The sequence below is a fragment of the Thunnus thynnus genome, chromosome 15 (genome assembly GCF_963924715.1).
Source record: "Thunnus thynnus chromosome 15, fThuThy2.1, whole genome shotgun sequence".
Classification (NCBI taxonomy): domain Eukaryota; kingdom Metazoa; phylum Chordata; class Actinopteri; order Scombriformes; family Scombridae; genus Thunnus; species Thunnus thynnus.
The window spans coordinates 24,233,468-24,260,441 of record NC_089531.1 but is presented as its reverse complement, the minus strand read 5'-3'; the positions used below and the strand labels follow the sequence as shown (position 1 = coordinate 24,260,441).

The 26,974-nt window shown below is 40.5% G+C and overlaps 2 protein-coding genes across 2 annotated transcripts; both read left to right on the top strand.

Moving 5' to 3' along the window:
* Positions 1-334: 334 nt before the first annotated feature.
* kpna6 (karyopherin alpha 6 (importin alpha 7)) lies at positions 335-16,266 on the top strand. The gene is made up of 14 exons (XM_067611487.1): positions 335-480; positions 2,894-3,027; positions 3,165-3,257; positions 4,745-4,844; positions 4,954-5,048; positions 5,574-5,705; positions 5,828-5,916; positions 6,036-6,135; positions 7,640-7,803; positions 7,899-7,977; positions 8,423-8,548; positions 10,042-10,169; positions 10,695-10,879; positions 11,178-16,266. The coding sequence occupies exons 1-14, from the start codon at positions 477-479 to the stop codon at positions 11,363-11,365; spliced, it is 1,617 nt and encodes a 538-aa protein (XP_067467588.1). The 5' UTR covers positions 335-476; the 3' UTR covers positions 11,366-16,266.
* A 791-nt stretch (positions 16,267-17,057) lies between these two features.
* txlna (taxilin alpha) lies at positions 17,058-26,809 on the top strand. Its single transcript, XM_067611482.1, has 11 exons — positions 17,058-17,174; positions 18,080-18,272; positions 20,385-20,648; positions 20,856-20,947; positions 22,502-22,672; positions 22,863-23,057; positions 23,251-23,370; positions 23,479-23,553; positions 23,650-23,742; positions 23,835-23,930; positions 24,289-26,809. Exons 2-11 carry the CDS (start codon positions 18,089-18,091, stop codon positions 24,631-24,633), a joined length of 1,635 nt encoding a protein of 544 aa, XP_067467583.1. The 5' UTR covers positions 17,058-17,174; positions 18,080-18,088; the 3' UTR covers positions 24,634-26,809.
* Positions 26,810-26,974: the final 165 nt, after the last annotated feature.

Sequence of the window (26,974 nt, the reverse complement as noted above, 5' to 3'; positions counted from 1 at the left end):
ACTTTAGCCTTGGTGGCATTATTTTCAGGATCACTTATACTCATTCAGGCTTTTTGGTTATGAAATTTAAAAATTTACCTTTTAAACAAGACCAGGGTTATGACTAAATCAAAGGGGTTGAAGAAAAGTAACCTTCTTATCTTGGGCACATTATTTTCAGGTTTGTGCACAAAAATGGTTTGCCTGGTAAGAGGTTAACATGACTGACCAGTGTAACTTTTTGAGAATTAAATAAGTCCAGCCTTAAGTTGATTATTAACATATAGTTGGTATTTTAGGTGTCTAACTGTGAGGCGAGTGTTTTGTGAAGCTGGTGCGGCCTCTGGTGGCAGGAAGTCGGCGTTATATTTTGACGTTTCCGTCTCCCGGCCGACATATTGCTTACAAGAGCAAATTCTGGAAAGCTAGAAGAGAGAAAGGATTTAAAATTGACTCATATCTACACGACGTGATACTCTCAAACCATATAGGACACAATGGGTAAGCTTGTTCCGTAAATCAAGAGTACAAATGTTACGTTCAGATCGTTAAAGGTTGTGCCATGTCGCCGGGAGTGATGGTTATGAAATCATGTCACTGTTTTTTAGCTCGTTAGCTCGTTAGCTGCTAGGTTGCTACTTAACTTTGCTGCGTAGCTTTAGTAGCGCTTTGTAAGTTGCTAATTCACTTGCGGCATATAAAACTGCGCAGTGTTATGACAATGTTTCATCTATTATCAGATGTCATGCAAGGTGTAACTACTAACATAATTCCAACCCGAGAAAATAACCAGCGCCATCTGTTAGCAAACTTAAGGAAACTAACGTTAGGCTAATAGCTAACTGTTAGCACCGCGCCGTGCCGTCTTTCTTATGATAGGTGGGGAGACACACACGTACAACTAAAGTCTTAAGTTATTATCTATTATATCAAAATATTGGCTTTCTTGTTGGCAAATATAACGTTACATTCGCCTGTCACTCCGACTCCCGTTGTTCATTAACCTATAGTACGTAAGTGTTGATAGCGGTAATGTTAGCAAAGTTACCGCTATCAAGAGATTTCAAACGTCATGTAGCTGTTTGTTCGGTAGTATTTTGTGTGTGCGACAATTACAACTAGTAAGGGACTTTCAACAACTAAGAAAAGGTTTTAAGTCATCGCTTAGGAAGTGACACACGTGAATAGTCATATTTATTAGTCACTAATTTGGGTGCTAGCGCTAATGTTAGCTACGTTAGCTCTGTCAGTCAGCCCTTTCCTTCAAACGCGCAGAATTACATGTTAGGGATGACACGATTATATTGAATTAATTGTTCTTAATTAGAGTAGTTTGACGATGAAGTGGAAATCAGTGAGCTATGGGATTACATTGAACATTTTGGACAGCTTGCTAGCACCAGTAAGCAATGTATTGACATGTCAGACCGCACATGTGACACTAGGAGTCCCCAAATTTTCCAGACTATTCGCGTACAGAGTCATGCTTGTTTTTTTTTTTTTCCTCAGCATTTGTAATTGACAATAACCCTACTGGTAAGTGATATATTTGAAACGACCAATGAAATAGGGGCAGGGGCAGTCTTTAATATTTAATCAAGTAAATACCATCCTGCTTCATTGTGGTGTCCAATGGAAATATTGCACACAGAAATAAAGCTGGGCCACAACCTTCTAGTCATTATATTTTAGTAAAGTAACAGGAGTCCTGTTCCTCCCTCAGGCTTAATTAGTTTTTTTAATATTGGAAAAGTGTCCTTACTTGAACCATCCTTGGTGTTTGATTTGTCACCAGAGCAGGTGGTTCTGCTTCACTTTATCAGGCTAAATTAAAGGGTTGGTTCTCCAAAATTGCACAAGAACTGATACTATGTAGCCATGCTAATAGTTTGTAGAGGTTTTGATATATCTGCTGCTGAGACAACGGAGGATTTGCATCCCTGTTGTTTCTGTGCAGTTGCAGAAATCTCAGTAGCAGCTAATTCAAAACATCAGAATCTAAAACTGCATCTATCTTTCCGGTGTGAGTCGGCAAACACTTGAACTCCTCCCCAACATTCTGCTTTCTTTCCTCCAGTGTAATACCAATGTAGACGTGCTCTCAGCAGAGCTATTTCTGTGCTATACAGCCAGCAAATATTCAGTGCAGTTCATACACAGCAGCTAATATAACAAACACGCTACAGAAATGAGAGCATCCAGTCGCAACCTGTGCTCGTGTGACGTCCATGCCTGTGGCTTTACCATCTGGACACATTACACACATGCATAAGCTTTTTATGAGGCTGGTTGTGTTGATGTCCTCAAACCAAAGCATGACCTCAATTTGCGCCACTTGTTCCGATATTTAACCTCGGAAACCCCCGCTGTTACGATGGGGTGCTTTTGGCACAGAAGGTTGGCACCACTCTGCGCTGGTGGCAGGTTTCAATGTTGTCCCTACCTCTCTTTCTCTCGCTTGTTGCCCTGGGTGACTCAGGGATCTGCCCAGTGCCCTGTTCTGGTGGCATGACTGCACAAATGCTGAGAATGGGCAGTTTGTCCTGTGTGGGCACCAGTTTATGCTAACTCTGCGATTTAACTTCACTGAATAATTATGTTTGTTCTGCCCACCAGCTGACTAGTTGATGAATAGCTTAGCAGTGTGTGTTTGCATATGCGTGTGTGTGTATTTTTGGGCTGTGTTGTCCAGTCTCTATGAGCCTGTTTATTCAAGGCCTTTTTATATATAGACCTGTGTACATGCTGTTTCATCATCATGGCCTATTATTAGAGATGTCAGGGAGAACAAATACAAACTTTGTCTTTACACATGGTGTATTCTTTAAGTTCAATTCGGATGGTCCAAATTCTGCACTATTTTGTTTCCTACTTACTGCTTTATCGTAATGCTTACCTGTCTGTGGCCCATCAGAGCCGTCAGCCAGTCCGGCCAAGGATAACTACAGGATGAACCGCTACAAGAACAAAGCCTTGAACCCAGAAGAGATGAGGCGCAGAAGAGAGGAGGAGGGCATCCAACTCAGGAAACAGAAACGAGAACAACAGGTATTAAACTAAACCTTGTCCATTCCACTCATCAGGTCCTTTATCTCCCAGTTTGAGTTTATCAGTTTGTAGTCTATGTATAGGGGAAATACTCTGGCTTAACTGTGTCTCTGACTCTGACAATTCTGTAATCACAGCTTTTCAAGAGGAGGAACGTGGATGTTCTCAATGAAGAGGAAGCCATGTTCGAGAGTCCACTGGTGGACTCCCACCTCAGCTCTCCAGTAACAGTGAGTGTCTATTTTCCTAATGCCACTGACACAACGTAGACAAAGAGAGGCTTAAACAGGACCCACCGGAGGTTTATTTTACATTGCATTTCAGTTTTGTTATTTCCGCCAGGCGTAAGCCTGGAGGATATCATGCGTTTGGTTGTGTATGTGTGCGCGCATGTGTGTGTATCTCTCCGCAGCTAACCTCGCATACTACTGGACCCATCAGCTTAATTTACTTTGTGCACATTCATGACTGTATGTTCAATGACCTCTTGTGGTTGTGGTATTTCACAAATTTTGAGAAACATATTTTATAACACCATTCCTTATGAGCCTATTGTAAAACTTGGACTTTCATCTTTTCAGCAGTCCTCGTCATTTTATGATATGCAGTACAACATGGCAAAAGGCATGTTACGACCCAGCCCATTAGGGGGAAGGGAAGCAACATAAAACCAGATTTAGTGGGTAAAATTAAAATATTTATTGACAAGGACCTTAGATTGTTATTAAAAAAATGCAAACGACAAAGAAAAAGGGCCTGTGAGTATTGTTCAAAATAAGTAACCAAATATAACCAAAAGAGAGCTCTTTAAAACAAAAGCTACAACTCTCTTTATCTAAAAGAAGCCAAAATGAAAATAAAACCTCACTGCCTAACTCTCACTTGACCAAAAACAGTCAAAACAGCACCCCTGCTACTAGTGTTTCCAACAAAGCAAATGCTCATCGTGTGAGTTATCAGTAATAACAAAACTATACCTGGCCCAGGCCTCAGGTAGTTAACTAGCACCTCATTCTAATTCACAAACAGATCTCTAACAGTCTTACACGGCAAACAACGAGAGGCATGGTGGTGAGCTGATCAGAGTCACCGCTGCGCCGACTGACAAGTTGGCCAATTATTTGTAGACTCAGTCCCCCAATAGCACCAACTGAATTGGTGCGCTGGACTGGGTGCTGCTCCAATCAGGATCACCGAAGAGGCCAACCAAGAAGTGGGAGGAGCAGCCGAACCTTGGGACTGCTTGACAGGCACTAAAACACTAAAAAGGATTACACACATATACACACAAGGCAGGGGTTGGCAGCGGCTGTAATAAGGCATTTCCAGCAGTATGCTAGGCTAAAAACAAGGTTTATCTAGTCTGTTGCAGGTCACATTTTGGCCTTTGTCATGGCTCAAAACTGTATATAGAAAAGTTTGGTCTTATCTTGAAGCGGAGCATCTGCAGATTAATTCCATATCTGATATGTTATGAACCTTATGCTATAAAGTATGATGTCATGGCATGATACAAGATGAATGAATCCCTGGCGTTTGTTATCATCGCTGCCATCTCGACTGTAAGGGAGACACACCTTGCAGAGATCTGCTTTGTGCTGAGTGCACTCCTCTTGTTATTGTTTTCTAGCTTCTTTTCCAGCCTGTGGGTTGAGAACAGTGGAGTCTGTGCTGAGTAGATTAAATGCTCAGAGTGCTTGTGCATGTATTGTTGCAGGAAGGAGTCATTACCAGAGACATGGTTGAGATGCTTTTCTCAGAGGACCCAGAGCTTCAGCTCACCACAACACAAAAGTTCAGAAAACTACTTTCCAAAGGTACGTATTGTGTCCTTATTATGACTCTACATAACAGTGGTAACAGTCATGGGGTCACCACAGTCCAAACAAAAATATTTACATACAGTATGACCTCTATTCCTTTCAGAGCCTAACCCACCAATTGATGAAGTTATAAACACGCCTGGAGTAGTGGAGAGGTTTGTGGAGTTCCTGAAGAAAAGTGTCAACTGCACACTACAGGTCAGTTCGTAAAAACACCCACTTACACAGTTAAAACATCTTCTGTGCACGGGATGTCTAAATGTAATAGATGTCTAGTGACAAATGCCAGTAAAATTTGTGTCTCACTGACAAGTCAAGAAATGTCACCTGACATGCTGGTTGCTAACCTTTTTAAACATTATCAGATGCATTCCTTTCAGTTATGCACAGCATACCGTGTTAGATTTTGTTGACGCAGGCCAACATACACTCTATCTGATGGTTAGTAAGTCAAAGCAATGCATAGCTTTGCATTAAACAGCTTCCTGATCAGCTGTCATTTTGCTGCTCTGCACAAAGCAGTCAGGTGTCAGCTGTCATCTCCAACGCCTGAATAGCTTACTAATGTAAAATGAATTGAAATGTGAATTCTTGTTTGTTGAGATGAGCCAATATTCCAATAAGAATCCCAAGGTTTCCTCACATTTAATGTAAAACATTAAGGCTCCATGGTAGAAAATTTTTTAAGTGCTACTTTTTTCTGTGACATTTGTGCCTCTGCAGTTTGAAGCCGCTTGGGCTCTGACCAACATAGCATCAGGCACATCCATGCAGACAAAGACGGTGATTGAGGCTGGAGCAGTGCCAATCTTCATAGAATTACTTAACTCGGACTTTGAGGATGTCCAAGAACAGGTAACACACACAGTTTGATTAGCATAACAATTTGTGTTTGTGTTGACTATTGTCTTGCATTGTTCCACTCATGTACCTAATCTCATTAGGTCAACAAAGTTTTGTATGTTTTCTCCCTGCAGGCGGTGTGGGCCTTGGGAAACATTGCAGGGGATAGTGCAGTGTGCAGGGACTATGTGCTGAACTGCAACATCCTTCCACCACTATTAATGTAAATCATTCTCTTTGTCTCTTAAGCGGAATTCCTTATTCAAGCTTCTAGCTGTTATACCTATAGCACATTTGTGATACATCTAATGCAACGAGTTCTGCTTTTCTTTGTCATTTCAGGCTTCTGACCAAATCCACTAGATTGACCATGACTAGGAATGCAGTGTGGGCTCTGTCTAATCTCTGTAGAGGAAAAAACCCTCCACCTGCTTTTGAAAAGGTTCCATTTCTCCCTATGAGTCAACATCAAAAACATTGTAATTTGAAAACAGACCCATTAGTTTTTCAAGGGTATTTCATATTTTGCTGTCCTTTTACAATCTGGGAAAGTGTTGTTGTCAAACCACAGTTCAGCCTGCAGTTCACCCATTTATAACAGATCATTGTCACAAGTTAAAGGTACACCCCTCCCTTCATGCTCCTTCAGAAGCTCTGCCCCCCCAAATTCACAGACGCTCATTCCCAAGGCAAAGAGAAACATGGTGGAATCCATGGCGATGTGTCAGCTGTAGAGTCACTTCTGTTCCTTTCACACTTAATCATGAGCGGAATAAAAATTTAATCTCATGAGCACACCAGTCCAGTGCAGCCTCCTCACTTCTCACTCGACCTGCGTTCAGCGTCTCTGTCCACAGAAGCAGCTGTCAGTCAGCAGCAGCTCCTGGAGAACAAACTGCCTCCACCAGGCTGACTGACAGCAGAAATTTACTGAACCAAAATAGTTTGTATGTCGACTCCATGGGAAGAAATCAACAGTTTTTGTATTTATTGATTCATTGATACAGTTAATAAGTTCAAAACACATACACAGTGGGATATTTGTGTTATTTAAACAGCTGCCTGCTTAGATTAGGCTTACCTAAACGTGTCAGAAACAGACTCAGAGCGTAAAAAAATACAGGGGGTCTCTGTGAGACTATCTTTGATTCAGTGTGGATTGATAACATTTAATAAAATGGAAGCATATCTGTACCGTGAGAAAATGCTTTCTATTGAATTAGCCACGGCCTCTCTTTCCCACCTTTCAACGGGTGCTGGAGATGGAAGACTTTCATGTCCTCACACAGACAGCTGCTCTCATGACTTCCCCCTGTCCCCTGCACGAGCAAGAACGTCCCCTGCTGCTGATTGGCTAGAGTAGTGTTGTGTGACTCGCTCCGTGCCACTGTGTTTACAGAACGGACAGCTAGCGGACCATGAGGAGATATTAACTGAATCTGACAAAAAGCGTATTGGATTAGAATCACTGACTCTACCTTTTAATGGACATCGTCATTCATACAAAAACCCGATCTCTAACTGAAGTTCAGTAAATATTGTTGCTAAACCATAGAATTACACCAGACTAACATAAAAACATAACTGTTATGTAAAACCATGTTAACCCTGCAGACGTTTTGACTTGCCATGGTAGGAAAAGTACAGGTGTTATTAATAACATTAACGATGGCTTTGTTCTATTTAAGTGTCCCTGTAAATCATGACATTGTGACAGCGAGCTAGCATGCAGGACCCTCACACTGAAGCAGCTAAACAGGAGACTGTGATCATAGATTTTAATTGTGCTTTGCTTACTGTGATAAAAAAATAGTGAAAGACCCAGTATAGTCCCCCGACTGCTAATCTACTGCACAGTTTTGACTTGATGTTTCTCTGTGATTCATGGATATCGTTGAATTCAAACGGTTCTCATCATAATCAAGGGTTATGTCTGTGTTGTCTAGGTGTCACCATGTCTGCCAGTACTGTCCAGGCTTTTATTTAGCAGTGACCCAGACTTGCTGGCAGACGCCTGCTGGGCCCTGTCCTACCTCTCAGATGGCCCCAATGACAAGATCCAGGCTGTCATCGACTCTGGCGTCTGTAGGCGCCTCGTAGAACTACTCATGTAAGTCCAGACTTTAATCTGAGTTATCTGTGTCACAGTAAATCTGACTTGTAAAATACTTACTATTTTCTCTCTGTGAACCTCCCTGTCTGCAGGCACACAGACTATAAGGTTGCCTCCCCTGCCTTGAGAGCTGTAGGAAACATTGTCACTGGAGATGATATCCAGACGCAGGTGAGAGTATATTAAACTTAAATCTGTTTCAAGGGTCAGCCTGTGTCTGTCTCAGAGAAGAGACCCACAACTTAGCAAGACAAAAACTTTTAAAAACACATGAAATACTGTAGCATTAAGTGAAGTATATTTTATTGCAATCCACATGGAGAAGTAGTTTATCCTGTAGAAACTCTGCAACTTCATTTACAGTCTCTTAAAAGTTGGTTGACGAGTTAATCAACACTCGCCATGTTCATCACGATAAAGGAATATTTCACCAGTACAACAGTGTGACCCTGTTGTACTGGGTTGTTGTAGTGCAGAGGTATAAGCTACATTGGGCTGTGGCTGCACAGTGATGTTTGTTAGTAAGATTAAATCATTGTTGGCTTTAGCATGCTCTTTCATGAACCCTGTTATAAACAGCTTGTAAGGTTCTTATCCACTGTGTTGCTGTGTGTAGGTGGTGTTGAACTGCTCGGCCCTGCCCTGTCTGCTGCACCTTCTCAGCAGCGCTAAAGAGTCTATTCGCAAAGAGGCGTGCTGGACCATCTCAAACATCACAGCAGGAAACCGAGCACAGATACAGGTGAGACACACACACACACAAAGCTCATCACTGAAATGTGAACAATCAGCAACAACCCAATTTTCTCATGGGAAATGAATAGATTGATTTGGGTTGCAAGCAGGGACGTCCTGATCCTAAAACTGAGTTCAATATGTTTGTCTTTATTCTGTCCTGCATAATACAGATATACAGTTGACATTTATCCGACAGTTGACCAGAACTTTTGTAAACATCCATCACAGTTTACAAACAACTTCCTAGTTAAACGTTGACCCACCATATTCGCCATATTTGTGCACAATCAACCTGTGAAATGAGAGATTATTAGCGACATTAGAAGTGGCCTCTCTTGCTTCTAGTAAATAAACAAACTGAGCTTTTCACAGAGTGTTAAGTAACATCACTTTGTTCATGACAATTATTCTCTATTATTATATCAGAGAAGATATAAATGTTTGTTTGGCATGATCTTATAGCTAATTCTTTATGCATGTGGTACCCCAGTAAGTCTCAGTAATCCTCTCTAGCCTTGGCAGCAGAAACTGTGTCACTTAAAGGTGCTATATTGTTTTGTAGTAATGACATCAATGTTAAAAGTAATTCATTAGTTCATTAGTTTGCTCTTTGACAAGAACTCAAATATTAGCAATGATTTCTATGATAACCCACTTAAATGTAAATATATTCTGTATCTTTTACCCTCTGAATGATCCATCTTTGCTTGTTGAAAAAACCCTATTTTGCTCGTGTATCAGTGGTTTCATCTCATTTTAAATCCTCTAATATGAATCTGTGCTGCATGTGGTGACTCTGTAATACAAATGCTGCCTCCTAAATGTTTTTAATGGCCAAATGTAATTGAAACCTATTTAATACAAGGGCTAGCACTAAATAGAAATATATTGAAGTGAACAGAACTGCCCATGCACAGCCAGTATTTTCAATCAGGTGCTGGTCGGTCGCAGGAACATCTTAGGTGAAAATCAAAATTAAATAGCACACTCTGAAATGACTTTACTGTGACTTTATTAGGAGATAACATTGCATTTCACCTGTAGCTTCTTCAGAAATATATGTGAATTATGAATGTTTTCTAATGTCATTAAGGAGTTGTTAACATTGGTAATGTTTGCAAACGCTGCAGTAAAATTGGCTGAAAGTTTATGATCAGCTGAGAAACACAAAACATGATTGTTTTTCGTCTAACCAACTGTTTACATATGTATGTAATTATACTTGATATAAAATATAGATTGGATTATTCCAAATATTTCTAGTATCTATAATAAAGACCATATTGATCATGTTTTTTGAGATAGACACGTAAAGACTGATGGGATGTGGTAGCTGAGATAAGGTAGAGTTTATCCCTTTCTTTTCTTTCTTTTTTTACCACTACAGCCCCAGTCAAAGATTAGGTTTTGTGAAGCTTACTGAAGTAAATATGTCATAACTATTGCAGCTGATTCATGAGACGTACCCCTGATCTCCTATCTTATCCTGCTCCACAGACCGTCATCGATGCCAACATCTTCCCAGTGCTGATCGACATTCTGCAGAAAGCTGAGTTCAGGACCAGGAAAGAGGCAGCCTGGGCCATCACCAACGCCACCTCTGGAGGAACACCAGAACAGATCAGGTCAGACTCACAATAAAGAAACTACTGTCTTCAGAATGATTAGGACAGTAAGTTAATGTCAGCACCAGGTGTTTTGGGCCAACTAAATGTAGGTGAAGGCATTTGATGATCAAGCTTTTAGTGATGACTTAAAACAATCAACAACTTGATCGTCACATTTTTTACCTGTGTTTTTGCAACATGTGTTCACAGTTTACATCCTTTGCCCACACTGACAGACTGAAAAACGTTTGGCTTCTCGGAAATAATAATTAAAAAAAAAAAAAAAAAAATTAAGCTCCCCATGGAAAAATTTGGTGATGAAGAAGTGTAAATGAGGGCAATATTATGCACACACAGGTGCCATGGTGCTGAGAAATTCAGGTGATAATGAGAAAGAGCCGTGAAGAATTATCTGAAATGAAGTGAATTAATTAGATAAATGAAAGAGTTACAACGCTGCAATGAAACTTAATCATCTCAACTGAGTGTGTCGTTAAACCAGTCCAGTCTTCACAGGCCTGTGTTGTGTGTGTTGTTGTGTAGGTATCTGGTCAACCTGGGTTGCATTAAGCCCCTGTGCGACCTGCTGACGGTGATGGACTCTAAGATTGTTCAGGTGGCTCTCAACGGGCTGGAAAACATCCTGAGGCTGGGCGAGCAGGAGGCCAAGCAGGAGAACAACGGCACTGGAGTCAACCCTTACTGCAGCCTCATCGAAGAAGCTTATGGTACTGTGCAGGAAATACACACACACACACACACACACTCATCTATACATAGAAAATAAAGCATATATGATTTGGTTTTAGAAAGGTAAAATTGGAAATGGAACTGATGATGCTCGACCTAAAGGTGTCTACTGAAACAAAAAAATGTAATTAAAACAATGGATAAGTGACACATGGGATGCATTATTGGTGTTTTTTATATAATATAAAAGTACAACACTTTAAATATAGACCAAAGTGACTGGCCTATATCTGATTATTATTTATACAAGCTGATGTGTTTTGTTTTCCTGTCCAGGTCTTGACAAGATAGAGTTCCTCCAGAGCCACGATAACCAGGAGATCTACCAGAAGGCCTTCGACCTAATCGAGCACTACTTCGGGGTGGAGGACGAGGATAGCAGTCTAGCCCCTCAGGTGGACCAGGCCAACCAGCAGTTCCTTTTCCCCCAGCAGGAGGCCCCCATGGAGGGCTTCCAGCTATAAGGCTGCATCCCCTCTCCTCTAAAATACACCCATTTACCCTCTCCATACCTGTCCATCTCATGGAGGGCCCCTAGATGCCCGTGTCATACCTCCACACCCTCTTCCCTATTACTCATCCGCCACTGTCCCGCCCCTCCCCCCTCTACCACCACCACAACAAACACCCCCCCCTACTCCCCCACAACCCCACCCTTTGGAGGAAAACTAAAACTGCTAAAACTGTGTCCCGCTCTCCAGCATAAAACGCCCCTGTTCTCCTCAACCAGTGGACTGACTTCTTTGCAGGGCAGACTCATGTGTCAGCTGGCGAAAAAAAAAAAAAAAAAAAAAAGAGGAGCAGCGCACAAGTCCATCACACTTAGAAGAGGAAGTAATCACCTCATAGCCCAAAGTGAGAGTCTGCCCTGGCTTTAAACGCACACACAGACATCTTCCTGCCATTTGCGAGTTCTAAGGTTCCCTCATTGGCAGAAACGATGGTTTGTTGGTTAACATATTTATATACACTTTCATTTCTTTTCCAATGGGACATTCCTACTTTCAGGATTACCCATGCATCCCCATGCAAAGCCCACAAACTGGGGTGCATGAGGTGAAATATGCCCAACTCTTGATGTCAGTCTGACTTAGTGCAATTTAACAAAATTACTTGTAACATTTTCCCTTTTTTTTAGTTACTTTCCCCAAAACCCTTATTTATCTGCTCCCTTTTTTAGTGCTTGTGATTATTATTATTTTTTTCTTTTTCTTCTATGGAAAGCACTTAGTTTGCTGCCAAGAGGCTCCCTGATCATCTGGCTTAGGGCTGGTCTCTGCATATCTGCTGAAAAAAAAAGTAGCCTCTGTACAGGGGGTTCAGAGGCGACACTATCCACTGGTGGAGTTTCTGTCAGACACACAAATGTCCACTCGCTGTCAAGGGCTTTCTGCTGCCCTGAGTCTGATGCCCAAGCTAAGAAGTGTGATTTCTTTTTTTTTTCAACTTTTTTTTTTTTTTTTAAGTGGGACAAATTTGGGGGATTAGGGTTTGAGGTGGGAAGAAGTGTAAAAATTGAGCAAACAGAATAATCTACATTTAGGAAGGGCTCCGAATGGGATATTGGAAAAGGGATTGGGTTATTAGAGGATATAATAAATGATCTAAAAAAAAAAAAATTTAAAAAAAAGAAAAATTCCAGGTTTTTGAGGGTGGTATAGTTAGAGATCCAATGTTCGTCGTGTGCTGTGTTATTAATAACAATACATTTGAATTATGAAGTGATCTAACTATTAAACAAGGCATAGCTGGGGACAGAGGGGAGGAAAAGAGCCGACAGCAGCAGCAAACCAAACTCATTTTTTATATGAAACTGAATTATAGGGATTACAGATGCTTAAAGTGGGGCGAAACGCCACTTCTGGTACAGACATGGCGAGGAAATTACATAAGACACAATGTTTCTAGTTATAATTTCCTGATACCATTGACGCCCTGTGTAAACAGGTTGCTGCTGTTCAGCGAGGCCCTCTGCTCCCTCTTCTTCCCCAGTTATATGTGGTAGGGTTTTTGCATGGTGTTATATTACCCTGCCTACTGTCACTGAATATCCCTGGCCAAACAGACAGTTGGCACAGAGAGATAGAGAACAGTGTTGAAGACACACTGTGAGACGTCGCTGTACGGGCTAGAAATTGGGCCATAGCGTATTGGTTTGGTGGTGTTAACAGTGATAGTGTAGTGACGGTGGTGGTGTTTTGTATAGTGGTAGAGTTGATAGAATTTATGGCATTCAATATCACAATAGATTTGAGAAATGGGAATGACAACCGGTATGATTTTTGCATGGTTCCATTGTGATATATAGGTATTAATGTATATAGCCGATCCTCTGCCTGACTAGGAAAGTCTACGCCGCTTCTTTCTCCCCTCATGGGTCTAACAACATCCAGAGTTTGGCTAGGGATATAACTCATACAAGTGACAAGCCTAACTGCAACAGAAATTCAAGTATATAGATACTTGAATTTTATATATCTGCATTTATATATACATATATATTTGCGCACACTTCATGCACACTTGCATACAACACCAGCAGACACTGAAACACACACCTCACACAGATGAGTGGCTAGTGGCAAAGAAAATAATTTCCATAGTTGTTGGTTTTTTGTTTTTTTTTTCTTTTCCCAAAAGTTTGAGAATTGCCAATTTGGCTTTTTTTTTTTTGTTTTTTTGTTTTGCTTTCAGTGCGCGTAGTATATTTTCTTTATTTATGAAAAACGCTGCCCTTGGTTGTGTTTTAAATTGAGACTGTTTTCTGTTTTAATTGAGAAAATGAAAAGATAATTTTTCCTTGAATTCAAAAGCGTTTCGGTGCACACACACAGAGGTCTCATGGAAACTTTTTTTTGTTGTTTCTAGCCACATGACTTATGATGGTTTATATTAACCCTGTAAACCCTGACCTCAGATCAGCTCCGCCTCTTGACAGAAGCTGATCTGGGGTCAGCGTTTAGGCGTTGTGGATGAGCAGAACTGTGGTCCGTGTGATGTTTGACTGACAGGCACTGTGTGAGAAAGAGGTTGATTGACTCTATGACTATGTCCCTATCAGAGTCCGGGAGCCCCTGTTCTGTGGATTACTAAACTAGACCTAACATTATATCAGAACTGTCAGCACAATTCTGTTACTTCTGTTTTTGACCAAGAATATTTTTCTTTGATTTGGTAGATCATCTTTTTGGATACACATACTCTTCTTTTTCTGTTATGTTACACACAACCGTTAAAGCATTAATTAACAGGCGAACATACTTATGTAAGAGATGCTGTTTTATTTCTGCCACATGACTTGATAATGATATCCACAGAACACGTGTGCTCCTTGTAGACGTTAAGAGGTCAAATCATGAATAATTGAGCATCAAGAACTTAACCTCTACATGACAGATGTGTAGAGCAGCATTTATAAACTGAAGTCTTCGATTTCACGGCCAGTTCTGCGCTTGGCCAACAAATAATGCCAGAATTGCAATGTTTAAAAAGAAAAAAAGAAAAAAAAAATCAGTGCATCAACCAGGAAAAAAATATTTATATTTCTGAAAAATGAAAATGCACTCCTATTCACAAAAGTGCCAATCCGACCAACAAAGACTGGAGGTTCTTATGTATCTGTCTTTGACTTATAGATTTGTTTTTTTTTTTCTTTATATCTTTTATTTACTTGAATGTGCACACATTTTGTGCAAAACATTGCTGCTCTATTTTCCTTATCTTTAAAGTTACATTATTTGCCATTGCTTCTTTGGAAAAGTGGCATTCTTTACTGTGGGCACCTACATAAGGAATTGAATTAAGGAAGTGTAATTGTCTGGGGGGGAGGGGGACTTTATTAACTGCATAAAACTGGTCTTTCCAGCGACTTGTTATCCATTGGTGTGATGGTCCCCACTCTTACAGTCTTCTAAACTATAATGGTTTTCACTGTGCATAGCTAAGCTGCAAATGTTTTGGAATCAAGGAATTGATTCCACGCTGTGGAAACAGAGTATAATATTAGCATTTTCTTGAGGTGTCGGCCTGCAGCCAGTCCCTCTCTGTGCAAAAAGAAACTGCGCTGATAGAGATGTTGTAGTAAATGTGGCACATGATGCAAATTGTGGAAACTGAAGCGACTATCATAGCAGACAATTTCACGTACTAACCTTACTGTCAAAGTTAGTTTACCAAAGTTTTGTCATCTTGAAGGCAGATTGAAATGATTGAGTTCATGTTTTGTTTTCAATAGTTTGATGTAATTGGCTTGTGTTGACCTAGTCCGTATGACTGAGAGCTTGCTTCAGTCCATTTAAACTTGCTTCTTTTCATTAGAAGCTACAATAGCTCAGTCCCTCTCTTCTCAGTTTTTCTTTTCTCTCAAGTTCAAGTACTGTTTGGGGACTTAGAAAACCTGCAGAACAATCCAGAAGACTGCAATAAATATTGTCCAAAAATCAGGCACCCCGGAGGCAAAGATCCACCTATAAACTGCTCTCACAGGTGACGCTCCTTCCACCGGGCGGAGCTAACAGAGGCACCTACTTGACACTTTTCTAAGATAAAAAAAATCTGGGATTCAGAAATTGTGCAGTGATTTACATTAAAAAGTATTATAAGTTAAACTATATGTATGTTCTGATACATTGACAGGGATTCAGATGCAATTCTAATCACTTCTGAGAAGTGGAGAAAAAGCCTCATTAGAACATGTCACAGGAAAAAAATAAAATGAAATGAAATAGGAGGTGAGGATACAAGCCTTTTCTGCTTTTCTTGATCTTTTTCCTGATCAGGATATTCTGGGCTATATTTTTGGATAATTGTGTTTAGAGTAAAAGTTTGTCTTAGTCAGGCTGCATGATCAGGAACCTTGTTATCTATTGGGAATTGAAAAGACATCACTAAATATCCCAAATCTGACTTGTCTTCCGTCCTAGAAGCTGTTCATGTCTATATCAAAATCTAAAGCCATGCTTGGCTTGGTCAAGTAATGTTGTCTACGCTACAAATGTTTACAATGCTACATGTTTGTAAAATACTTTTCATATGCCATCACTGACCAGTACTGATGTATTGTCTGCTCTGGTCCTCTCATTTCTTTTACATGTATTTATTTTCTCTATTCTTGTTTTTGGTTTTTTCATTTTCTCAAAATTACCCATCTTAAAACTGTGACTTGACTTGACTTTACCGACGGTATGAATGAGTGACGAGAAACTAATACACTTCAACTGAACATGACACACAAACATGAACATGGGAAAAAAATACATATAGGAAACAGCAACAATATTAAAAATGTAAAGAAAATATATTAAATTTAAAGTTGTTCAGTGGAAATACTGTACAAAACAAATAAAGTTATGTTGCAACCCTTTAATGCATATGTTTCTTCTCTCATCACGGACATGCTATGTGAAGAGATGTTACTGTACTCTTTACTTTAAGGTGGCACCCCACTTGGTTGAAGTGAAATAGTTTTGTGTATAGATTTCTCTTAGAAAAATTAAGCCACAAAAAGTCAGAACCAAATGTGAAATATTTTGACCTGTATTATATTACTAAAGGGATACTATTTTGTGTTTTAAAGCTCAAATTGCATCATGCCAATATATGCAGTTTGGCTAATTTCATTCTTTTTTTTTTCAGTGTTTTGGTCCATTAAATTTTGCTCTCATTTCATGGGAGAATGATTTCCATATTACTTAAAACTAGAAACTGTACATTGGGCCTTTGGTGCATGACCAAACATCATAGTCCATTAATAAAAGCAATCTGTCAATGTGTGTCTTTTCTAAATGTCCTGTTTGAGCTAATTTATTAATATTTATTATTTATTTTAACCCCATTTAACCCAATCCAGTAGCAAGTGGTTAAAATAGGTCCTCCTTGATTTAAATAAGCCTAAGTAAGCCATTTACTAATCAAGCCCTCCAAATATTTTTTAAAACATTTAATCTACATATTCCAAGACTGTGACATTTATTTGCTTTAAGGCAGTGTTTTATGCTGTAGCTTAGTTAACGCTGACATAAAAATGAATTGTGTTAGTTTACAGAACCATCCACGAATACGGATTTTCAAAGAGTTTCCTGAAAGGCACATGTAGTAATTCGTAAATCCAATAGATGGCGACAAACGATCGAGCCGGTGATGGAAACAACCATTAAAAACTACAAAGAAGAAGAAGCCAAAGTTATGACCGGAAGTATTTTTTTTTCTGGCTCACGCTGTTGAGGAAACCTGCAGTTCACAGACGCACCATCTATTTCCTCCTTGAGTCTAAAGGTAAACAGTGCCTTAGTATAACAAGTAAATGTGTAGTGTGCGGGTGTTTTAAATGTTTATGTCCTGTAAACGTAAACTAAGAGAAGCTAAGTGGTAGTCGTGAACGCTAATTTAGCCCTAACTGTCGGCTAGCGAGCGTTAGCCTGTGCGAGCTAACGTCAGGTAAAACCTTGATAAAGCTAAAACTGACCAGGGGATTTGGAAGTCCACATGCCAAGCTTAAACTAGAATTATCACTTTTTTAACTAGGTAGTTTTAGTTGGCTATTTAACTAGTCTATGTGACTGAATTGCATATAACTCAGCGGTAGCTGCACTCATGGCACTTGAAAAGTGTCAGTTCAGCTTCCACCAACCAACAAAGCAGCGTTCATCTTTATTTCAGCTATGTCAAAACTGTACCAACATAAGACAACATTAAACGTCAGGACGACAGTTAGCAGTAGGTGGTTCAGTTGGTGTTTTATGTGACCTTGTCTCCTGTCAGCTGAGCCTGTATTGGGCCTAGAAAAGAAAAAACGTGTGTGATGTTTCGTTTTTCACTGAGTCATTCGCATACATTATTTAAGTATAAGTATATTTAAACAGCTGGCTCAAGGGTAAATAAGTCTGCCACATGTTATTTAAAGAAAATAACTTGGTGTCATTGCCTTTGATCCAATTATTACAGGTGTTTATCAGTTCAGTTCAATTTTATTGTCATAACACATTGTGCAGGAACATATGAAACGAAAGGAAGACTGCGGCTTCACCGAGGGCAGGAAGGGGAGGGGTAGGGATGGGTATATACACCTTAAAAGACAGTCACAATATAGTAAATAAATAGTAATATAATATAGTAAAAGAAATAGTAGAAACACACTGAGAAGAATATCAATATATGTACAAACTTTGTACTTGTAACAGATATCAGAGATGAAAAAACAAGACACAGAAGAGTCTGCCAGCCAGGGCAGTGAGGATGCTCCACCTACCGCAGAGGGAGCGGAGTCACCTGCAGCTGCAAAAGACAGCGTGGACAGCAGCAGCCCCAAAGAGTCTGAACCACAGACACCACAGACAGATACACCTCCACAAAGTGACGAGGCAGGAAGCGAAGGTAAGTTTTTACTTATTTTAAAGGTAAATTGTATGTTGTTGTTTACATAACTCTCTCTAGTACATGAGAAGCAAATTTTGTTGTCTGCCCGTCACAGAAGGGTACGTTATTATAATAAAAAACTTTATTTACACAGCACTTACAAAGTGCTTTACATAGTTAAAACATTGAAGTACTACAACTCTGCAGTAAAATCAGACAGTTAGATAAAATAAAACAGAATAAAATAACCCCAGTATAAGATTAAAAGTAATAATAATAAAACAACATTAGTAATAAAACAGATAAGACATGTTGGAGATAAACCAATGTGGTGTCAATTAAAAACAAGGCCTTCCTGAAAAGATAAGTTTAGGGAAGTGATTTAAAAAATGTCATGTCACTGATTCTGCAAGCCTCAGATATTCAGGCAGGGAGATCCAGAGCTCAGAGGCCTTGTCTGCAAAGGCCAGGTCACCTTTAGTCTTGAGCCGTGACTTAGGAAGAGCCAGACAGGCCCTGCCTAAGATCTGAGGCTGTGCTCTGGGCTGTAGGGGACTAATAACTCAGCAATGTAGCTGGGTGCTAAGCCATGAAGTGCTTTAAAAATAATCAGTAAAATCTTAAAGTCATTGTTGTGTAAATGTATAAAGGATATGTTGTAATAGAAGTCCATCTGATAACAACGATTGCCATCAATGTCTCTGTGTCTCCGACTGTTATACATTGAAGAAAACTGCACACCAAATCCCACTTAAAAATCTGCCATTGCAACGTGGTGCTTAACAGCAACTGTATTCACCTGTGTGGAACATCACTGAAGGTCCTTATACAAACAGTAACAAGCCTAACACTAAAGACAGTATACTGTAGAGTGTTGATGATCTGCAAAGCAGGACATGGTTTTAATAATCAACTTTCTTGTTATGGATGCGTGTGGCTCATTAAAGACACTGGTAAGTTATCTAGGGATGCACAATATTGGATTTTTTGCAGATATTTTCCAACTCATTTTGGTCGATTGCCAATGCCGATACCGATATATGTACATATTTTTTTCCAGCTGGCTGAGGAGACTGTTATGCATGCAATCATAGATTGTACTAAGTATGATCAAGAAAGACCATATATGAGGGCAGAACTTAGGAAGACTGGAGTTCAGGAGTTCAGGAGTTCAGCATTAAAACTTTAATGAACCTGCCAAATGGGCGGAGCAGTAGAGATTTATTTGAGTTTATTAGACAGACAGGATTAATGGGTAGTATTTAATCTCTGATCCACACACCGAAGCACAAGGTGATGGTAATGCACCTAATACGCTGGTTGTCAACTCCTGTTATAAACCCAAAAGAAGAAGTTTTTTTCAGACAGAGTGGTACATCCTGTCAGCCGAGGTGTTTCCTATCTGTGCAGCCAAACACAGTAGCTCCTCCTGCGGACTGTTTCACCCTGATTCACCCTGACGGTCCCGGTGCTTCCTCAGCAGGCTCCACTTCACTCAGTTGCCTGACAGACCTGCTGCTTTTTCCCTCTTTAACCAGAATAACAAACTGGGGCTCGGTGCTCCGGTTGGGGCTAACTGGGCGGCTAGCTGGCTTCCCTCCGGCCATGCTGCGGCTAATGCTCCACTAGCTCTGCTTGTTTCATCAGTCACTCGTCATTTTTGATGTCGCAGATATCTGACTGCTTTTTAGAAAGACTGATGTTAACGGCACAAGTCCAACACTTTTTAAAATTTAATTAGTATTATCTTGCATCAAAAGAATGCATATTGACAATCCACAGAGAGTGCGCCTGCAGTTTCTGCATTCAGCTGTGGGTTATGAGTGTAGATTTTGGGAGTAATGCCAATCTAAAGGCTAGAGAGGGACCATTACTCTATGATTTGGTGGGACTTTTTGCCAAAATCTGATTTAAGAGGAGAAATTTGTTGTAGTATAAAATGGACTAAATGTCTTTGTTGACAAATTAAGCCTAGAAGCTAAAAATGCAGGATGTATTGCCAGTAGCCATCTCAAATCCCAGGTTTTAGTATTGTAGGATATACTTTACATGTTCATATTTTTCTCAAAAAGTCAAGAGTCAAGAAGTCACAAAATGTGCTTTGTGTTTTGTTCCCTCCTCTGTGTCTAGTTGCAGAGGCAGCATTGTCTCAGTGTGACAAGGCTGAAGAGCTGAGCAGGCAGCTGGAGGACATCCTCAGCACCTACTGCCGGGAAACTATTTCAGATGATGCCAGCACCCTGCCTAATGGCCAGTCACACAGCCCAGAGCTCAATGGTATAACTAATGAGAGGGAGGACTACAAGCCAGAGGAGGGCAAAGTCAACGGGGGTGACAACAGAGTGGAGAAGGAGCAAAAGAAGACTCAGGAGAAGAAGAAAGTGAAGGGTCTGGGTAAGAAGTAGCTGACTTTTTCCATTAGTATTTGCAGAAAGACTTTGGATTCATTGTTCAGTCTCCAGTGAGCAAAAAGTCTGGAACATTAGCGTAACACTGTGTACTGCTCACTTAAGAGAGGCTATGTATATTTTCTTAGATTGGTGATACTATCAGACTGTGTGTAGTTTCATTCTGTCATGTCTGTTTTTCTTGTTCATGCAGGCAAAGAGATCACCCTCCTCATGCAGACTCTGAACACACTGAGCACCCCGGAGGAAAAGCTCGCAGGCCTCTGTAAGAAGTATGCTGAACTGGTAAGTAGATTCTACAAAGGGGTTCTTTTTTATTCTAGAGCCTTTTTTGAGTTATACTTGATCTATTTTAAATGAACTGTAAAACATTTTTTGTGAGACCCTAAATTATTAGAAATTTATGTTTTATTTTCTGTAATTGTATGAATATTTTTTTCAAGTCAGCAGGCTTTTCTGTAATAATGCAGCTGGTGGGCACAAGGTTGTTATGGGAAAAAACAGATATTTTAACATTTTTCACTTTCAAAATGTGCCCACTATGGAATAACTATGGGTTGGTGTGGTTCAACTTTAGTTAATTTATTTGTATTGTGCAGGTCAGTTTTTCAAGACAGACCATCTGTATGTTTGAGATTGTGTCAGAGCTGATAGATGAAGGTTGGTCTGCATTGTTGTGTATTACTGAAGGTGGAAAAGAGTTTAAAAGGCTTCAAACTAACTGTTGGGAATGCAGCTGAACACTTTATTATTCCAGCGTCAACATCAAAGTGTTGGCATGTACAATAGTCAATTTACACAGGGAACAATTTAAAGGGGACTTATTATGCTCATTTCCTGCTCTATGTTTTTACTCTGGGACTCCACTAGCTTTGTAGTTCAAAAAACTCCTTTATCTATGTTATACTTGCCCTTTATGCAGCCCCTCAGTTCAGCCTCCGTCTCTAACAGGTAGTCTTAGCTCCTGTCTCTTTAAGGCCCCCCTCCCGATGAGCCCACTCTGTTTTGATTGGCCAGCTTTCTGGAAGCCTGTTGAGGGGCAGCCGTATCAGAGTCATGTTAAGTTACCTCCAATTAAAACCCATTTCCTGCTTTACTGCTTCATATTAAAAGCTTATTAATGACAAAATAACAAGAGAAGAATTGCAGAATTTACAGGAAGTGAAACGTGGTCCTCACAGGATTGGCAGAGCTTCGTTAGTGGTGCTAAAAAAACAATCAACACAACAACATATGGAGATATTTGGAACTATTTTCTCAGTGGATCAGATAGAAATAATGCAGGGAGGAATAGTACAAGCAGAAACAGCCATAGTGATGATGATATTTGATGAAGAGCTGCAGATGACCAGCTCACCTCCAACAGGTAAACTACTTATTTTACTTTGCTGTGCTGTTTAATGGAAAAGCACTCAGTGTGCCAGCTTGACTCGAGTCATGGCTCGGCCTGACTACCCCCAAAACAACGGAAAAATGCCATAATGTTAGCAGAGCGGAGCAGTGAACTTGCACGCTGTGTGTGGAGCAGATGACTGTATAAAGAAATCTGTCACGAGCCGGCGTCAGCTCCGGCTGAAAGTAGAAAAAGCTGTTGGAAACCGAGTGTTCAGAGCAGTCTGAAGCCAGTGCTTCTTGCTCACAGGGATTACTTCTACATACGTTTACCTCATTATTTGACACTTTGCCATGTTAAATATGAACATCTGACATTGTGACATTATATGTTATATATGACTGAAAATAAGGAAAAGCATAATAGGTCCCCTTTTAGGCAAATATCAGTCTAATCCCAGGTTTGACAGTGGAACTCCACAAAATGTGTATGTGTGTTTGTGACAGTTGGAAGAGCACCGTAACACCCAGAAGCAGATGCGAGTGCTGCAGAAGAAGCAGAACCAGCTGGTCCAAGAGAAAGACAACCTGAGGAATGAACACAGCAAGGCCATCCTGGCCCGCAGCAAGCTGGAAAGCCTCTGCAGGGAGCTGCAGAGACACAACCGCACGCTCAAGGTACACGACAGGCACAAACATCCTGTATTATCAGCATATAGATGACTACTAGCTGCATAGATTTGATAAACAACTCCTGCAACCACGTCTCTCTTCAAGTTTCTGCTTCTGTTGCTGTACAGCATTATAATACATGTTCACTTCATTTAAATGTATATCAATGTTATCATGTGCCACTTCATCTCCACAGGAGGAAGGGATGCAGAGAACTCGTCTGGAGGAAGAGAAAAGGAAGGAAGTGACATCCCATTTTCAGGTGACACTGAATGACATCCAGGCTCAGATGGAGCAGCATAATGAGAGGAACGCCAGCCTCCGACAGGAGAACACAGAGCTGGCTGAAAAGCTCAAGAAGCTCTATGAACAGTACAAGCTGCGGGAAGAGGTGTGTGAGCTTTTTTTTAAAAAATGAAGTGCATTATATGAGTCTTTAATTTCGAGCTGTTAGTGGAATGTTTGATTACTTTTAGAAAGCAATTGAATCTCAATGAGAATATGAACAACCATGTGAATTTCCTACATTAATACAGGATCAGTAACATGCATTTTTAACTCTGACCTTGTGTGACCTCTAACAGCACATAGACAAAGTGGTAAAGCACAAGGACCTGCAGCAACAGCTGGTGGACACCAAGCTTCACCAGGCTCAGGAACTGCTGAAGGAGTCAGAGGAACGCCACGACAGAGAGAAAGACTTTGTAAGTATCCATTTTACAGGCAGACACATACAGAAAACACAATCACCTGTTTATACATGAACGTCACAATTATTCATCATCTTCCCTCGTCTGATTCTCCCTCCCCAGCTGCTGAAAGAAGCTGTGGAGTCTCAAAGGATGTGTGAGCTGATGAAGCAGCAGGAAGTTCACCTCAAACAGCAGGTTTCCCCACAAGTCTTTTACTTTTCACCTTTTACAGTTCGACTGTGAATTGACTCAGTTACATCTTCATATGCTAAACCTGTGTTGTTTTCCCAGCTTTCACTGTACACAGAGAAGTTTGAAGAGTTTCAGACCACTTTGTCCAAGAGCAACGAAGTCTTCACCACGTTCAAACAGGAGATGGAGAAGGTGAGGTGTCAGTGTGATTGTTAGGGTCGAGTGTTGCACATTTTCCCGGGTTATCTGCTGGTGCGACAGTTTCGTTTCCTTTATGCTCACAGATGACTAAAAAGATCAAAAAGCTGGAGAAGGAGACGGCCATGTATCGCTCCAGATGGGAGAGCAGCAATAAGGCTCTTCTGGAGATGGCTGAGGAGGTAATGCAGCTTTTGGTTTTTATGGTTTTCGTGCTGACTGTAAATGCACATTAATTTACTCTAAGTAACCATTTCTATTTGTTAATAAAATGTTTTGGTAATTACAGTGGATTCCTGCACATACCTCAGTAAAATCAAGTTAGCTGTACTTCATCTTACAATAATATGTAGAGTAGTGAACTGAAAAACCTTTAGTTATTGCAAATTATATGTAATTGGCCTAATAAAGAGGATGGAAATGTCATTAGAAATAAGTTTTTAGTTAATTTGTGTCCCAAATTGGCTCAGTGCAGATAACTGTAACACAGAATCATAGATAGAAGTAAACATTAGTATCTTTGTGTGTGTTTGTCTACAGAAAGCTGTGCGGGACCGTGACTTCGAGGCACTCCAGGGTAAAGTCCAGCGGCTGGAGAAGCTGCGGCGGGCGCTCAAAGTGGAACGCAACGAGCTCAACAAGAAGGTCCAGAACCTCAGCGGTCAGAACAGCGGCACGGCAGAAGCCCCCACCTCCGACCCAGGGACCGACTCCCCCTCTCCTCCACCCACAGACTCTCTGCTGGAAGCCAGCTTAGAGCCCAGCGACCGCCCCGTCCCCGACAGCACCTCCTCCTGCTCCCACTCCTGCCACTGTGAGCCAGAACTGGACACAGACACCCTACTAGAAGAGGCTCGCTCTCAGCCCGTCGCCGCACAAGAATGAAGCTTCTCGCAGGGGGGACGACGCTGCTCAATATTCCCTCTCCTCCCCCTTCAGCATCAAGCCACCAAACGATAAGCCACCAGCCTGCAAGCCACTACTCCTCCTCTGCTGGATGAAGCTGATGTTATAAACACTGGTCTAGAAGCAGATCAGATAGTCACACCCTTATATGTTTCAGGCAGAATATCTGATCTGCGGTCCTGCTCGTACACTCTGCGGGCTTTATTAAGGTGATGGGAAGATTGTGCCTCATCTGTCAGTACATTTACATGCACATTATAACTCAATTACTGTGAATAACCAGATTAAGGTAATAGTTTGATTAAAGCATTGACATGGTTCTAATAAGCCAATTTTCCTCCAATGATCACATTCATGATTTATACAACAGCAGGTGTGGCTGCCCGAAGGAAACATCTTTAATAGCACTACACAGTAGAGGAAGAAAATGAAGCCATGTAATTGGTGTTTCATTCATGATTTCATTTATTGTTGCAAAATGAACCCCATGTTCGCTGACGCCCCAAAAACATACTTAGACACGCTGCGTTCAGTCCCTGACGTCTCTGCATTCACACACAGAATCGAAACGCCGAAAGTCATCAGACTCACGGTGTATACATATCACAGCATGTTATCCAGCTCTGTGTCGCCTGCTCCAATTTCAACCTCAACCCGACGTAGACGACTCAGTTTACATGATAGTTGCAATGATCAGTAATAATCTAATAATTATTGTCCATGTAAATGCACTGACTGCCTCTGCGTTGTGATGTTTTACTTCACATTCCCTTTTTGACCACAGAACCGCTTGGCGAGTCATCAGAGGTTGAATGATAGGTGTGTGTGTTTGTGTGTGTGTGTGTGTGTGTGTGTTCGTTTGTGTTTTTCAGTGTGGTTGGGAGGGGTTTAATTCATAGCTTGCAGTATTCTAAAGGTGAAGTCTTAACAGAAATGTCAAACAAATCATTTCTTTTGCCAGTACAATTCTTAATAACGTAAAAAAATAAATCTACAATCCTACATAGCCAGTTAAATTATTGAAGGAAATTTCCCATTCTTCCTTTTTTCTTTGTTTTTCTTCACAGGTCAGATCAGTTTTTTCAGTTTTCAGTTCTTGCTTGTAGACTATTTTTAGGGAAATGTTCCCTTTATCTTCTTGTTTGCATCACACTTCTTCATTTGTGCATTCGTATTTATTGTTTGAAGCATAATCTCTGATATTGCAAAGTATGTATTTTTAAGAGCACCACTGTAAAAAATAAGTTTATTTTGTATTAATTTAGATCATTTACACAGGTGTTATGTGAACTTTTCATTCCTAACCTTTCTGAGTTCTGTTCTTCTTAGTTAAATTTCTTTTACATGTTTTGCAGTCAGCTTATAACCTTGTAATCACAACCCCTTAAAACCTGTTAAACTCCCATCTGTGTGTGTGTGTGTGTGTATATGTGTGTGTGTGTGTGTCTCTCTCTCTCTCACGTGGCTAAGATTGTCTCCTCCCAACCCTGGTAATTGCAGTAGCTAGTAATCAGGTTTTAACAAGAGAATGTTCAAGGACCTCTATGCAACGCTTGCCTCTTGGTTTTATTCTGTGGCAGTCTGAACTGACAAGCACTTAACTGAGAATGTATATTCATCATATCCACTGTCCTGCATGGATGTACTGTATAAACAAACAACACATCTCACAGCAGAACTCTGTTTCTGCTGAAGTTTGAACCCTGTTAATTGAGCTATCCTCAATTGTTGCTTAATACAGAACATAACATTGTGCATCTCCCTGGTGCTTTTAAAAGTTGCAGTTACTGAGCCGAGTGGGAATGCAGAAGGAAAATGAGAGCAAATATGTTATTGGACTTCCGAATGATTGTTTCACTCCCAAACATGCCCATTTCTCTTCAGACATTCATTCTTATGTACTACTTAATATGTAGCATCGGTAACAAGGTGACAACTGATAAAATCAGTCACTTTCAACTTAAATAGAAATGGCAAACCAAATTTCTTCCATTGTCCCACAGGACAGATTCATTGTACCTCTGGTCCCACAGTGGATTTGGAGGTTCATTGACCATGAGAAGGAACCAAAGATGTTTCCTTTTTTGTCTTTTGCAGTACTTTTATCTGGCCCTGTATATTTTGTTTCTTGTTAAATAAAAGATGTAACAGTGTATATTTGAGTTGTTGGATCATTTGAAACGGACTTCTCGACGTGTAGAAATCCAGAACCAGCACTGTTCATTCAGCTCCAGCTGTGTCAGGGATTCTCAATTTTTTTCAGTATGCAGGAGTTACTGTTTCACTGAAATCCTTGCACCTATATGTGATGTGAGAATAA